The sequence below is a fragment of the Notamacropus eugenii genome, chromosome 1, assembly GCF_028372415.1.
Source record: "Notamacropus eugenii isolate mMacEug1 chromosome 1, mMacEug1.pri_v2, whole genome shotgun sequence".
Lineage (NCBI taxonomy): Eukaryota > Metazoa > Chordata > Mammalia > Diprotodontia > Macropodidae > Notamacropus > Notamacropus eugenii.
The window spans coordinates 263236090-263253193 of NC_092872.1; the positions used below are offsets into that span (position 1 = coordinate 263236090).

The 17104-nt window shown below is 37.9% G+C and overlaps 1 protein-coding gene across 3 annotated transcripts in view; it reads left to right on the forward strand.

Moving 5' to 3' along the window:
• CTNNA3 (catenin alpha 3) overlaps positions 1-16024 on the forward strand; it is a 1968199-nt gene extending 1952175 nt beyond the window's left edge. For all 3 annotated transcript variants that reach the window (XM_072628814.1, XM_072628812.1, XM_072628815.1), the window contains one exon: positions 14200-16024. In XM_072628814.1, the coding sequence (XP_072484915.1) occupies positions 14200-14487 (288 nt within the window). In that variant the 3' untranslated portion in view covers positions 14488-16024. The remainder of the gene's footprint in view (positions 1-14199) is intronic.
• The last annotated feature ends 1080 nt before the right edge of the window (positions 16025-17104 follow it).

A 17104-nucleotide genomic window follows, 5' to 3' on the forward strand; every position in this document is an offset into this window, starting at 1 on the left:
AGACTGTCTTTCATCATATAAAGTATTAAGAAATGAAAGTGAATGCTGCATTTCTCCCAGAACTAATAGCTAAAATGGGTTGTCTTTAATTGGCTTTACTTCATTTTGGGAAAATGTGAATTTAAAAGTTAAATATTTCCCCAACATTTCCTAAGTGCAAGTGCTTATTTAAACTTTATGAGAATTGTCATGATGCCTAAGCAGTCTATTATTTTCCAAAAGGAAAATGCTACCTAATTTTTTTAACAGTTTTTGGTGATGGCCATATGTCCAAATCTTTCTTTCCAAGATCACATTTGTTTTTATCATAACATCTCATCTTTAATGGTGTGTATGTGTGTGTGTGTGTGTGTGTGTGTGTGAATGAGTGAGTGAGAGAGAAAGAGAGAAAGATTGTTATTGCTGTTTTTAATCTTTTCTTTGGCTTGTTTTTAGGGTATAATTAACACAGTCAATTTCCAGTATGTTTCCATGATGTTAGACCAGTTCCTTACTCATAATTTTTGTAGAGTATTAAATGTTTAAGTGATTATTGAAAATTTGGAAATTTATATGAGCAGCATGAGAGTAACATATATAGACTACCAAGTCCAGGCAATACAAACATTGAGAGATGATGGTGATGACATCATTACCATCATCACCATCTTGAACTGATAAAACTGCTTGGCTTATCATGGCCCAAATCCTCACAGATTGTCTGAGATTCTTATGTACTGCCAGTCCAGAAGATATGGTTTGTCTGATGGTAGATGGATAGATAAATATAGCATTTATTAAGCATTCAGTGTTTTCTGAACACTGCACTAAAGCATCGAGAATATAAATTCAAGCAAAAAGCAAGAAATCCTTGCTCTCAAAATTTAAATTCTAATGGAAGAACAAAAAGCACTATATAAAAGGAGACTGACAAGAGAAGGAAAGGGAAGTAATGAGTTCAAAAAAGTTTGGAATAATCATGGGTGCCAACCAAGTGGCTTGGGGCTTCTATTTGCCTCATCTTCCAAGTCTTGAAATATGAGATTGTCATTATGGCAAACCACAATTCTCACAGGAGTTCTGCTTTTAGAAGGAAGTGAGGGAGCTCCGGTAGATGTTTAGTTAACTGCAATCTCTCATTACGATTATGTTGTTGTTTAGTCATTCAGTACTATCTGACTCTACATGACTTCATGGACTTTGTCCATGAGGATTTCATGGGAAAAAAATACAGGAGTGGTTTTCTATTTTCTTCTCCAGTTTGTCTTCATTTTATCAAAGAAGAACTGAGGCAAGTAAAGGTTAAGTGACTTGCTCAGGGTGACATAGCCAACAAGTATCTGAGAATAGATTTGAATTCAGATCTCCTGACTCAAAGTCTGGTGCTCTATCCACTTCATCACCTAACTGCCTATACATTTTGAACATTTCATGACTAAATTTCATGTTAGTTACGTGTTACCCAGAATATATTTCCTCCAAAGTATTGTCATATGCTCCTATCATAACTTTGCTTTCAATCCAGGTACCTCCACTCTCATATCCACACATACTTATATTGTAATTCTATCATGTACCTCATGTAATATTCCATGTCCTACTTCCCTCTCTCATTTTATTCAATTCCTGTGGAATAATATATACCTATTCGAAGTCATATTTAAATCATGATTTTTTTCTAATCTAATGTTAACACATAAGAATTTTAGATTTCCAACTTTTATTAAAATGCTTGGTTCATTTAGTAAGTTCAATACTACCATATACAGGTCAAGAAATTGAAGCATATGAGGTTGTGACTTGTTTGAGGTCATACTGCTAGCCTATAGTAAAGACAGAATTATAATCTATGTTTTCTGAATCAAAATCAAACTTCCTAACTAACTGGTTGTTGAAGAATAGTGCTACATTTCAAAGGATGGGATAAAGAATTATATTATGGGATAATTCTACTCTACTCAAACAATTATTTTCCTGTTATGAGAAGGGTGGAGCAAAAATGTGTGTGTGTATGTATGTGTGTGTACTTTGCTGTGAGTGACCAGGATGACTCACCATCCTACTCCTTATATAGCATAGGGAGATAATTTATTTAATCTTTGGTTTAGACTTCTGGGTTATTAGTCATTATTCTTCCTTCCTAATTGCTAATTAAGCCTCAAAGGGCTATTCTCTTAGTAAGCAGTTTAACTGAATTAGAAATAAGGAGAGGGGGGCATAAAACATAACTGGCAGACATTTGTATTTGAGTGGCAGCAAATGCTGTGGTATGTGACCTTCACTACAAAGGTAGAACCCCATTCTAATTACCTTCTGCTACACTGAAGAAAATACACAAAATCTGGTACTGTATTCTAATTGTCTACCTCCTGGAGCAGAGAAGACAGTGGTCTAAAACTTTCTCTTAAGAAATCACACTATCAAAACCTTTATCTTCTTCCTTATCATCAAATTGTTATGGTCTAGGGGTACTGGGAACCTCAAAATTCAAGGGTGAATGGCATGTGTTCTTTCTTGAAAGAATTTGACTCAAGCCTTTTTTCAGAAATAAGGTTTATTAAAACTCCAGTGGGGGAATATGAGATTCTTAGTGAGTCTGCACTATGGGTCAGATTTTAAGAATCTGAGCATTTGTATGCTAAATACAAGTAGGCTAGATTCTTAAGGAACGTTGTGCACTTTAATGGAGGCCAGATGGACCTTTCATACAGAAAGATTGTGGGAAGGTCTGCCTGTCATCTAGGAGTGGTCAAGCAGTCTAGAGTGACTGGGAAGTAACAGAGAAAGCATCCAGATGGAATGAAGGAGTGGGGCTGGGGCCCAACATTGTGGGCCACAACAAAAGGATTATGCTGGGATGGGATAAGTGCCTCAGGCAAAGTCCAGACTTAGTTCAGTGGTTTTGGGGTCCTTTTAGGGGTCCAGGGTGAATCATATCCCTCATCAAAATGACTAAAAAAAAATGAGAATTCTTTTCCTGTTGCCCCTATGCATTCTCCTGAACTTGGTAATGTTAAAATTAACCTCCTTTATTGAGTGTGGTGTAAATCACATGCTAATATTGCTAACTTCTCCAGAAAGAAAGCTGAGAATCTTGGAGTGGGGGAGGGGGGGAAGGGTGGCAAGGATTGGGGGGAGGGCAGAAGAAGGAGACTAAGAGATAAGCTTTAATTCTCTTCATTGCTATCATACTTCCTTGACTAGCTTCATTTAAGACTACCACTAGTGAAGGTTCATTGCCTCGAAAAATGACTGCAACTTGTTCTTAGCACCCAAAGCCCATAGGGAACAAGGGGTAAAACAGAAAAGTTTCAAGCCTCAGGCATGCTGCACTTAATATCAAAAATGACAACAATATTTTTATATAATACTGTAAGGTTTAAAAGCTCTATGCATATATTATAATTTTTGCATACTTTCATATTCTTTTGCTCTGTCTTATCCAGTCCCAAATGTATTCCTACTTCGTTGGATGTTACTAGCCTTTATTCAGCAAATCTGCATGATCCTTCACCCATACATATGTTTAGAAGGGTCCTGTTGTCAAGGAGTGTAAGGCTCTTAAAATCTTTGAAGGTTTTGCAAAAAAACAAAACAAAACAAAACAAAAAGACATCCTTGGTGCCACATGCAGAGCCCTATTTCTCTAGCCAAAAAAAAAAAAATGATTCCTAAGGTTTACTGGTTTGTGAATCCTTTTGTTTTGTTTTACCTTCTCAAAGATTTCAGACATGGCACATAATGTAGCTAATTAGATTTCTTGCCCAGGAAGCAGACAGCTAGACCACTGCCCTAGGCATGTAACCTCAGCTGACTGCTTTTCTTCACTCCAAGTTTCCGTAGCTTAGATGAGAATCTCTAACTAAAAACAGGTACAGTAAACATACTAGGAAAATGCCAATGAATATTGCTGATAACACAGTGGGTGACCACCTAAACACTGACAGCACAAATCACAGAAAACGGAGCCAAACTTCTTGAATCTAAGGTGTGAAGACTTAGGTGACAATGTAAAAATGAACAAAACAAAACCTCACATTTCCTCAAATGATTAAGATATTGCTACATGAGTGGCTATAAGGCTGTGGACAAGTTCCTAGAACTTTTGGGCAGCTCCCATGACCTCTTATTGCTTGGGAATGATATTAATAACCAGGAAATGGAATAAACAACATAAAATTGTTTTTCTACAATGGAAAAATTCACCTTACACCAAAGCTTCCTTATAACGCATTGAAAAAATAATCATTCCTACCTCAAACCAGAACAATTCACAAATTCTTGGGCTGTCGTGCTAGAAATCTCCCTGCTTGAATACATTCATCCACTAAAGATGATGCTTTGATCCCAGTTAATAAAGCACCAGCAAATCCATCAAGTTGTACTGTCATCTAGTTCATGTCTTGTCCATAAGAATAGCTCCTGTCTTTGACAGATATTGTGTTGAAATGAAAGTGATCATGTCAATAGCAAGAGCCCTTAACCTGGAGTCCATCATTTTGTTCTGTTTTTAATATTTTAAAGACTCCATTTCAATAATATTGGTCCCCTTAATAATACTATGCATTTTATTTCATATATTTAAAAGTTATTCTGAGAAGAGGTTCATAGACATTACCAGATTACTAAAAGACTATATCAGACATCCAAAAAGTTTAAGGACTCCTACTCTATAGAATCTTCCTGATCTACTAGTCTAGTTTTCTTTATTTTTGAGATGTATTGAGGTCACTATGTTTTCATCAGTGCATGACCCTTACAATGATGTATCTACCTCTATCAATTAAGATCAGCAGTTGTTATGAAACTTAGCAACTTAAAGAGTTATTTAGGGATAGCATGAAATTAAATTACTTGCTCGGTCTTTTATGATCTGTAAGCCCCTTAGAAAAGAGGATGCAGAATTAGATTTCTTCACTCCAAAGTATGGTCTTTATCTAGTAGGGAGACATGTCTTTCTGCAAGTGATGTTACACAGTTATGGAAGGAAATGCATTTGCTCTGGTATGACCTCTTATAGATACAGTACATTAGAAAAACTGACTAAATACTTATTTTGATTTTGACTACTGATACAGTTTTGTTTTTCTGTAACAGATACTCTTGATTGCATACTCTAAATATTTCTTTGCAAAAAAAGAAATCACATTTCTTGAAAAAAGATAACATTGGTTAATGGAGTGATTGCAAGTGAAAGTTAATGTCACTTTCCCTTTCTTGAATTCCTGCTTCATTAGAGCAATAAAAAGAATGGATGTGTTTTAATTTTAGACATATGGTACCTAAATTGACTTTTCTATGATCTGTCCTTGAAAAGACCAACCTTGCTAATAGTGAACACTGCTTCAATTTTCAATGGTCACACACTATGACCTCAAAGATACTTTCTAGAACTTTTGCAAAGCCTCAAGACAATTTCATCAGAATTCAGTTTGAAGACTCTACTCTGACTCAGGATAGTCATCACACAGCAGAGAAAATATAAAAATTATAAAAAAGATATAGAGGACTCCAAAAGTAATAAAATTGTCCTCTCTGTGTGGGTCCTTAGAATGCCTAGGGAAATAACTCCCTCAAAATAGAGTACTTTTATTTTTGTCTAAAAAAATCCTTATAGACATTCAAACTTATAGTTTTAACCTGTTATTTTGCTTCCCCACCCAAAGTTAAAACCCTTGTAGTTTGTTGAGAGATAATCCTCATTTTGGTGAATCCCAGTTTATTCCAAAAGAAGTCACAAAGACATGAAGCCTAAAGATACTGCCTTTAAGGATTTGAATTCCTTCTGGAAGGAAGTACTCATGATCAACCATCTGAAAAAAAAAAGTTGGTTGAATAGACTTGAATTGAATGTGGTACATGGAGAATGAGAAGAATTAGGTAATAAACAATAAGCATTATAATAGGCAGACTGGGGATGCTTTCATTCTGCTAACACAGGTAAGGGGATAAATGAGAAAAATTTCAAGATTCACCTCCCAGACATCAACAGTAAAACCAGAGATGCCCTATAGATAAATTCCACAAGTTCAAGTGAATAACAAAATCCCAGTTCTCCTTTTCTTTTATTTTTGCAGCATCTGTCCTTTTGAATTAGCGTTTCTGCCTGTGGTGTTCTAGTTCAAACAGTAAATAAGTGTAACACTTGCTTTAAAAAGAGCTGCTGGTTTTTAGGAGGTAAAAGCAACATCCTAGTTCTGTATCAGCCTTCAAGTACTTGGAAAGCAGGAGGTGATGGGAATAATGGTCAGGGTCTGGTTAGAATCTTCACAACACACTTGAATCAAACTATATATTGAATTTTTTCTAAGAAATTAAAAAAATTGGAAAACAGATTATAAAAATGTTTGGAAAATAAGCTGGGGGAGGGGAGGTTGGTGTACAATATGTATTGGAAAGACAACGAATCAGAACACAAGAGGCCAAGTTCAAGGTCTTCTAGTAATTAACCATTGGACAACTAGGCAAGTAATTTCACTTCTCTAAAACTCAATTTCACTTTGTATTCCTTAATATGAGAGTAGTAAATTAGTTTAGAGCCATTGGCTCAAATAGTAATTCCACTATACTCTGCATGAGCTTAGCCAAATCAGTTGTTCCCTCAAGAACTAAGTCTCCTCATTTTACAAGTGACAAAATTATACTCTCTTTGTTCCTTCCAATTCTAACATTCTAGAGGTATAGAGCTTAATATAATGGTTATTTCTAACTCCAAATATATTTATTCAATAAACATTTTTGATAAAAAATTATTATAGGTATGAAAGAGCCTAATTTCTTCCCCATTAACTCTTAGAAATTTTTTTAATCTAGTGATTAGCTAAATTATACATATACATACATATATGTATATGTGTCTGTGTATACATGTGATTGTGTGTGAATATATGCATATATATATATATGTCTCATCTCATTAGGGGATGGCACCAATACTGTGAATTCATTTATATAGAAAAATCAGAGAGTTTCCTTGGGTTCTTTCAGAAATCAAGGGAATTTTCTAAGATCACACCCCCAGGACACATAGTAGATGGAACTTGAACCTGCTCTGAAAACCATTCTTTATATCCTAGACTAAGCCACTTTACCTGCCTTCATTCAATTATAATTTCCATGAGATGAAGGACAAAGTTTTAACTAAATTCTGCAGTGCCTCCAAATGATTCACAGTATTACACACAGGTAGAGAGGAATGGGACAATGGACTGGAACAGAGATTGTACTGGTATCAGGATATCAATGGTGAGAAACCTTATTCTACCAATGAAGTTTGGCAACTTCCCTTCCACTTAGAGTGTTAGAGAGTGGCTGCTGAGATATGAAGAAACTTGCCCAGAGTCATGTCAGAGGCAGGATCAAAACATAAGACTATTTATCTTTAAGACCAGTTCTTATTCCACTATATCTTGCTGCATTGAAGTATAGCAGATGTTTAGTAAATGTTGAATCAGTTTGTCATTAAATTATCATAAATAGTTGGTTGTTCTTCCACTTTGCAGTTGTGTCCAAATGTTTGTGACCATATTTGGGGTTTTCTTAACATAGTTATTGGAGTGGTTTGAAATTTTATTCTCCAAATTATTTACACATGAGGAAATTGAGGCAAACATGGTGAAGTGACTTTACTAGAGTAACACGCCTAGTAAGTGTAAGTGTCTGAGGACAGATCTGAATTCAGGAAAATGTGTCTTCCTGAGTCCAGGCCTGGTGCTCTATCCATTGTGTCACTTGGCTGCTTCTATCATAAAAAAATAGAGCTATATACAAATGGAAAGCAACACTCTGATACATTCTACCTCCTTGGAGGTTTTCAACCAGAAATGCTGGATGACATTCCCCAGTCATGTTATAGGGTTGGATAGCTATTGAGGTACTTTACAACTTCCCAATTTTGTCATTTTGTGATGCTTTGGTTATTTATTTGTCTATAAGATATTTTTTAGCTCAGTTCTGCTCAGTAGATATTAAGCACATGCCACATGTAAGAAACTGCTGGGCTCTGGGGAGACATATATAAAAGATGGCAGTCCATATGCCAAATGAGAGTGGAAATTTATTCATATATGCTAAGACATAGAAATAAAATGTATAATACCATATATGAAAATAAAATGTCATTACTAAAATACAGATTAGAAAATGAATAGGTGATATAAAAATAGGCTAGTAAAGTCCAAGGAATTAGACATAACTTTGGAAATAATGATTAATAGATAACTGAGCCCCCAAGATTGTTAGGAGGATGATAGATAATAGCAAGGTCTGTGGAACACTTGAGTGGTTCAAATCCAACCTTCAGATGAACTGCTGAGATAACAACCAAATATCTTGGGAAAAGAAGAAATACCACATACTAGAAGAAAGACAAATGCCATCTCAAATTTCTTTTTTTTTTTTATTAATTTTTTACATTTATTTTCACACAATTTTGGGTTACAAATTTTCTCCCCTTTTATCCCCTCCCCCCCCCCAAACCCGAGCTTTCTAATTGCCCCTGTGACCTATCTGCTCTCTCCTCTATCCTCCCTCCCTGCCCTTGTCTCCGTCTTCTCTTTTGTCTTGTAGGACCAGATAGCTTTCTTGACCCCTTAACCTGTATTTCTTGTTACCCAGTGGTAAGAACCTTACATTTGGTCCTAACACTTTGAGTTCTAACCTCCTTAGCTCCCTCCCTTTCCACCCCTTCCCCTTGAAAGACAGGCAATTCAATATAGGCCATATCTGTTTAGTTTTGCAAATAATTTCCATACTAGTTGTGTTGTATAGGACTAATTATATTTCCCTCCATCCTATCCTGTCCCCCTTTACTTCTATTTTCTTATGGTCCTTTCCCTCCCCATGACTGTCGACCTGGTATTGCATTCTCCTCCCCATGCCCTCCCCTCCATCCTCCCCGCCACCCTGCCTGTGCCCCTGTCCCCTACTCTCCTGAATAATGAGATAGGTTTTCCTATCAAAATGAGTGTGCATTATATTCTTTCCTTTAGTGGAATGTGATGAGAGTAGACCTCATGTTTTTCTCTTGCCTCCCCTCTTTATCCTACCACTAATAAGTCTTTTGCTTGCCTCTTTTATGAGAGATAATTTGCCCCATATAACTTCTCCCTTTCTCCTCCCAATATTTCTCTCTCACTGCTTGATTTCATTTTTTTTTAAAGATATGATCCCATCCTCTTCAATTCACTCTGTGCGCTCTGTCTCTATGTATGTGTGCGTGTGTGCATGTGTGTGTTTGTACTCCCACCCAGTACCCAGATACTGAAATGTTTCAAGAGTTACAAATATTGTCTTTCCATGTAGGAATGTAAACAGTTCAACTTTAGTAAGTCCCTTATGACTTCTCTTTGCTGTTCGCCTTTTCATGGTTCTCTTCATTCTTGTGTTAGAAAGTCAAATTTTCTTTCCAGCTCTGGTCTTTTCATCAGGAAAATTTGAAAGTCTTCTATTTCATTGAAAGACCATTTTTTCTCCTGAAGTATTATACTCAGTTTTGCTGGGTAGGTGATTCTTGGCTTCAGTCCTAGTTCCTTTGACTTCTGGAATATCCTATTCCATTCCCTTCTATCCCTTAGTGTAGAGGGTGCCAGATCTTGTGCTATCCTGATTGTATTTCCACAATACTTGAATTGTTTCTTTCTAGCTGCTTGCAATATTTTCTCTTTCACCTGGGAATTCTGGAATTTGGCCACAATGCTCCTAGGAGTTTCTCTTTTTGGATCTCTTTCATGCGGTGTTCTGCAGATTCCTTGAATATTTATTTTGCCTTCTGGTTCTAGAATCTCAGGGCAGTTTTCCTTGATAATTTCATGGAAGATGATGTCTAGGCTCTTCTTTTGATCATGGTTTTCAGGTAGTCCCAGAATTTTTACATTGTCTCTCCTGATTGTATTTTCCAGGTCAGTTGTTTTTCCAATAAGATATTTCACATTATATTCCATTTTTCGAATCTGTGCGGTATGTTCTGAGATATCTGTCTTTCTCGAAAAGTCCTTAGCGTCCATCCGTACCATTCCAGATTTGAAAGATCTATTTTCTTCAGTGAGCTTTTGAATCTCCTTTTCCATTTGGTTAATTCTGCTTTTGAAAGCATTCTTCTCATTGGCCCCTTGCACCTCCCTGGCCAGCTGAGTTAGGCTAGTTCTCAAGGTGCCAATTTCTTCAAGATTTTTTTGATTCTCCTTTAGCAGGGAGCTGATCTGCTTTTCATGCTTCTCCCTCATCCCTCTCATTTCCCTTCCCAGTCTTTCCGCCCCCTCTCTAACTTGATTTTCAAAATTCCTCTTGAGCTCTTCCATGGACCGAGCCCATTGGGTGGGCTGGGACACAGAATCCTCGATTTCTGTGTCTTTGCCTGATGGCAAGCATTGTTCCTCCCCATCAGAAAGGAAGGGAGGAAGTGTCTTTTCTCTGGTAAAGTACTCTTGAATAGTTTTATTTCTTTTCCCTTTTCTTGGCATTTTCTCCAACCAGTGGCCTGACCTCTGAATATTCTCCTCACACCCACCTCGCCTCCTGGTCCTCCCAGCCAGCGTTTGGGGACTGAGATTCAAATGCTGCTTCCCACCTTAGGATTTTTGGCGGGGGCAGGGCTGCTTTTCAGTGTGAGAATTAAGTTCAGGTGGTCAGGGGCAGGGCCTCCTCTCAGGCATAGTTCCCTCTGGGGGTTTATGCACAGACCTTCCACAGTGGATCCAGGCTCCTGCCCATTTGGGGAGCCCCCGTCCGTAGCCACCTCTCAGCCCCCACCTCCTGGGGGGGCCCGAGCCTTGGGGGCACCCCACTCCCCTCTCAACCCGCCAAAGAGACTCTCTCACCCGCCCCCGTGAGTCACCTGTTAGTGGGGGGGCCCGTGTTGCCGCTGAAGATCCCTCCTCCCAAGCCCTCTCAGATCTGTGCCTTTCGGATCCGCGGCCACCGCCGCCGCCGCCGCAGGTCCGGGCTGGGCGCCGCGTCTGCAGCGCGACGGACCTTTTGCGAGAGGTTTGCAGGTCCCTCTGTGGGTGGGGGGACCCGCGTGGCCGCTGGAGATCCCGTCCCCGTAGCCCTCTTGGATCTCCTCCCCTCAGTGTCGCGGCCGCGGCAGGGCCGTACTCCGCTCCCCGTCCTGGCGCCCAGTCCGCGGCGCGAAGGACTTCCTGCGAGAGGTCCGCAGGTCTCTCCGGAGCAGAAATCTCCCTCGCTCCAATACTCCGTGGTCTCTGGGTGCAGAATTCGCCCTGGCTTGGTCCCCTCTAGCCGTTCTGTGGTTTGTGTGTTCGGAGCTATGTGTATGTGCGTCTTTCTAGTTCGCCATCTTGGCTCCGCCCCCTCCATCTCAAATTTCTAAAAGGACATAATGTAGTCTGTAAACTGTGAGCAATAAGCTTGATTTTGTTTTTTCAAAGAATTCAGGAATAATTGAAGATACAGTTATTGAAAATCTGGGAAAATGATAATTAATTGATTGTAAAGAATCACATTGCTTCTGCCAAGGTCAGTTCATGATAAACTAATGTCATTTTTCTTTTGGACAAAGTTCCTAGACTACCAGGACAGGTGAGTACTACAGAAAAGGTTAACTCTCTAGCACAGTTCTCTCATTCTGTTCTTTTAGACAAGGAGAGAGATATTGACTAGCATTTATATGAGTTTGAACTCTTTGAGGGGTTAGACTCAGATGATTCAATGGCAATGTGAATGGAGGTCTTTTGTGGAGTGCTACAAGGCATCCATGCTCGACCCTGAGTTGTTTATCACTTTGTTGGTTTGTTTCTTTATTGACTTGAATAAAAATAGAGATGAAGTATTCATCAAATTATTTGAGGGTACAACGTATGCAGGATATCCATGAAAAATGGATGTATTGCTGAATAGTCAGCCACCTATGTATTCAATCATTATTTATAAGAAAAAATTATGATTCTCACAAACTTCTTTCCTGTGCCACAATTCAACATCCTTCTAAATCTTCAAAGCAAAATGCCCTCTCCCTGGTCACCACAAACAAATTTTTGTTTCCCCTTTAAAACATAAGATCAATTTTTTGGCTTCCTTAGTAGTTAAGAGTTTGTGGGTTTCTTTTAGAATGTGTTTACATGTTTACATTGTATAAGTGTTGAATAAGTGATAGTTCATTAAGGGGGTTCTTGATTTGGTTTAAGTTTGATTAAATATTCTCTTTGAATCCTCCCAACTGTAATATTCTGTGATTCTACCCAGAGTTATTAGAGTATGTTTCATGAGAGTGATATCTAACTTGTGGCTTGTAGGAAGGTTAGTTTTAATAGATTGTGTTGATTGTGAATCAGGACAGGAGCACAATGCCATTTTATACATGGAGGATGGGATTCATAAAGATAGACTATAAACTCAGTGATCAAAGTGATTTTCCAATTCTTTATATTTATATCTACAAGTTCTAGTCCAGTAGTTGTTCAATCAATGATTCTTTAATGATTAATTGATAGGATAGGACAGGTAGAAATTGATGAGTTCAGAGAACAAGGTGAATGGAGTAAAATAAGAATAAAAAAGTATGTTGTCACCAGGTCTCACATGAGAGGGTTTGAAGTTTTTGGGGAGGAGCATGTTATTATTTGTTTCTTTAATAAGCAATGTGGAGCAAAGAACATTTTTGAGTAGTAGATTTACATGGTAGTAATGTGGTGACAGTGGATATAGAGAGAAGAAATAAAGAAACATCAAGGTAGAATTGACAGGAACTAGCAATTTGGTGTGGTGAATGGAGTAGAGCAATCTCAAGCTTTGCTTCTTAGAGAATGGCATTATTATCAATTAAAATGATCAGGGAAGAATATTTGTTCCTTTATGAATATGTAAAAATTAATGTGATAGCAACACAGTCAACTGAAGGGGCCCAGCAGAAATGTGTCAAAGTTTGGTAACATAAGGAGAGAAAGCACAGGATTGCATATATTCTGGAGAGAGGGTCTTCAAAGAAGTAACTATGGAAGCAGTACGATTGAGAGAGTTGGCCATGGAAGAGCAAGTAGAGAGGTAAGAAATGGGAGTTGAGATTGGAGACTTGGGGAATGCTCACATGAAGGCCATGAGAACAAACAATGAAGACAATGGAAGCAAGTGAAAAAAAGAACAGCCAGAGAATAAGGACAAATAGCAGAGGGTGTGGCTAAGGAAGATAAATTAGAAAATAATATTAAGGAGGGGTTTATTGACAAGGAGCATTCCTACAAGGAGATTGAGGAGGATATGGAATGAAAAAGCTTGTTGTATTTGGCAACTAGTATCTCACTAGTTACCTAGAGAAATGAGTATCAAGGAATTGATGGATTTAATAGCCCCCAAATTCTTTGTTACACAAATATATTGAGAAAAATATTAGATAATCCAGGAGGGCAAACTGGATATGTTTGATGTCTCAATATCTGGCTTGTGGTTGGACCTTATTTGATATAGCCCTAGGTTTGTATATACAGAAGCGACAAGAATGGTATTAGGGGGTGGATAATGTTGAGTTCTGAGTCAGGCTACTCTCATTTTAAAACTTCATTATGTGTAAATCACCTTCTGTTAGTGGGACAGGTTAGTGGCAGAGATGAAAACCTTAGCCATGATATCTACTCCCAGGAAAGGTAAAACAGAGCTGGAAATAAAATGTAAATATATAAATACCTGAAAAGTTAAATAACAAGATCTTCTTCCCTCCCCATATGTGTGTAGAAACACACATACACATATATGTGTGAGTGCAATCCTCATATAACTTATATACAACATATACATTTTATTTGACATTTATCTAAGAGGAGTTTCCCAGTGAAGAAACTTCCTTTTTCAATACAGATGAGCAACTTATCTTTTATGTATAGTTTTAGACAGCTGCCTAGAACACTGAGAGGTCCAATGTTATGTCCCTGGTGACCCAGCTGGTATACGTCAGCAGCAAAGCTTATTTATTAAACAGTTCTTCCTAACTCCCAATCTGGCCCTCTCTCATGTTGCATCTCTCTGCCTGCTCCTTCTCACTCAATCAGTAATCTAGCTAGCTAGTGCGCACACACACACACACACACACACGTGCACACATGCATGTATGATATAATAGAAATCACAAATTAGTTTATAGTTACCTTAGTCACTCCTAGAGTCAATTAGACAGAGATCAAAAGTAATTCTACAGTTCTAGAAGATGTTTTATGCTTATGTTATAACTTTATCCTGACTTTCTCAAAATAACTTCCACCTTTCTCATTCCAGTTGGACAGTGTCACCTCACTAATCCAAGCTGCCAAGAACTTGATGAATGCTGTGGTGCACACAGTGAAAATGTCCTATATTGCCTCTACGAAGATCATCAGAATCCAAAGTTCTACAGGCCCCCGACATCCTGTCGTCATGTGGAGAATGAAAGCTCCTGCAAAAAAGCCCCTGATTAAGCGGGAGAAGCCAGAGGAGGTCTTTGCTGCAGTGAGAAGAGGGTCCACTAAGAAGCAAATCCACCCTGTCCAAGTCATGAGTGAATTCAGAGGGCCACAAGTCTACTAGACTGGCCCCTCAACTCCAGCTAATCCCTTCTTGGATGCCTGCTCAATTGCCTTTGTTTTCTGCTAGATCAGTTCTTTAAGTACACTAATATTTGAACAAGTAGCATAGGACATGTAGGGATAGGTTTACAACTCTAAGAAACATGGCTTTCCAACCTACCTTGTATTTGGCAGAAGTCTCTCAAAACTGTTGGCTCAGTTCCTCTTTCACACTCCTGAGGACAATCTTCTATTTCTCCCCATCCCCACCAACACCAAAAAAGATGGAGGTTCATTTGAATGCTACCTGTTTTCATGCATATCAATAATCACCTACTTATTTAGCTTGTTGAGATGCCTTAATAAAAATTTCAATCTTGGTTTTCAATGGAAAGAGTCAATCTAAAGTACATATTAAGTGTCTACTATATGTCCCAAGCATATCTGCCAGAGATGTACATCAAACAAATAATTCTACCAGGAGGCCTTTTGATATTATTTCCTGTTGCTAACCAAAGTGTCTGACATTCAGTAGACAGAATAAATGCCTATCAATGGACTGATAGATCAATATAAAAATATGTAACTCCTTAATCTCTTTAACTTCCTACTTATCATAAGTTCCCAGTCTTGACTTCACAGAGGTGTATAATCATTGAGGACTAACTCTCTGATAGACCAGCTTTTAACAGACTATGTCACCTATAGAAATCTAACCAAGCTTCAGTGGCCAAACACCCTGCTGGTTTCAGAAGTTCAGCCCATGATAGTTGAAGTATTTCACAGTTACAGATGAAGTGTTTTTAACCTTGCACCTTCTGTGATAAGTGTGATGGGGCCAATTAGTCAATGCACAGGTCCCTTCTTTATAGCCTAATCTTCTGAAGTTCTAGCTTTTACAGGTCCATAAAAGCATTTGCTTAATAAATGGATCATCACCCATTTAGGGAATCTAGAGAGTGCAGCAGATCAAAAAGGGGGTTAAAATAGCACAAACAAAAAAGTCCTCTCTACAAGTCTGAAATCTCTTTATCAATCTATAGCTGTTGTAAGAAAAGAAAATTTTGGCTTAAAAACCCCTGGACATAGGGAATAAAAAAAGCTAAAGTTGTGTATTACTCTATCAAATACCAAAGGCAAGTTTATAGTAATGAAAGTAGACTGATTTTTGATAACATTTTAATACAAATCTTTGCAAACTTTTCTAACTCCAATCTCAATTGGTGGGCCCCATCCAGTGTACATTGGCATGTAAAAACACAAATTTGAATACCCCGCTTCCCAAGGTTGCCTTCTGACAATGCTCACTTATAGCACCTGACTTTCAAAAAGCCCTTTTCATAGTTAAGCTCCAGTATTCTTCCTGCTCCATCCTTAGTGGTCCTTCAAAGCTATGTGGTTGCGCTTAAAAGAATATAGAAGCTATTGAAGACATGGATTCATATTCCACCTCTGACAGTTACTGGCAGCCATAGAACATGACATAGCCTCAATGCCCTCATCTACAAAATGGGGGCAATAATAGCTATAATCTTTTCAACCCGTATTTGTCTTAAAAATCACATGAGAGCACAGGTAAAGTTTTTTGTTAACATTAAAGGGATCAAGGTTTATGGAGTGCTAGGAAAGGCTGCTGAACTCAGGAGACACCGAAGTTGGAACCCCATCTCTTAGATTCTCTAGTTGTGTAACTATAAAAAACAACAAATCTCTTTTAGCCTTAATGCCTTCATCTATAAAATGGGACTAATAAATAATGATTTTAATAACTATTATTCTGGGCTGTGAGGATCTCTTGATACAATGCATGTAAAGTGTTTTGCAAACATTAAAGGGCTAAATAAATCTCAGTTATCATTTATATTACTGTTACTGCTCCCTTTGTTATGGCTTTGATCATTCCCTGTCATTTTCAATCAGAAAAGTTTCAAATCAAGTTCCTGCTTTTTACATCTCTATCTTAGTTTCTCACTTATTTTTCTTATCTGTCTTATTTTCTTAGCCGTAGACCTCTACTTCATATTAATGTAAAAGGGCAATGAAAGTAAAATGAAGAAATACCATACCTTTCCATTTGTTTCTTGACTTTCAAAGATCATTTTATTCCAATTTGTTTTATGTAGAAAACAAAACTAACAAAAAATAAACACTTTTAAACTTCCAGTTGTTAAGTGGAAAGAATTCTCTCCACTGTCAAAGGACATTAGTTCAAAATCCTGGCTTTGCCATTTGGCAAAATACTCTCACATTGTTGGTTCAGTTACCCTTCCACAATCCCCTGTGTGATCTGGGACTAAGTTAATCCCTCTAAATGTCAGATTCTTGTCCATAAAATGAAGGGGTTGAACTAGATAACCTCTAAGGATTTTCCAGCTCAACCTCTGTGGTCCAGTGTGTCTAGAGAGGGAGGGTATTGGAGATAACAGAAATATCTTTATGTCAGGAAGTCTAGGGCTGAAGACTCAACTCTGTCACATGGTAACTTTGTCATCTTGACAAGTCCCTTAACTGCACCATACTCTAAAGCACTCTTTAAGACTATGAATTAGAAAGAAAATTCCAATCTAAATCGGTAGGGGCAGTTTAATCTTCTACACATTTGCTCTATCAATAATAACAGGTACAACTTTTTCTGGTAT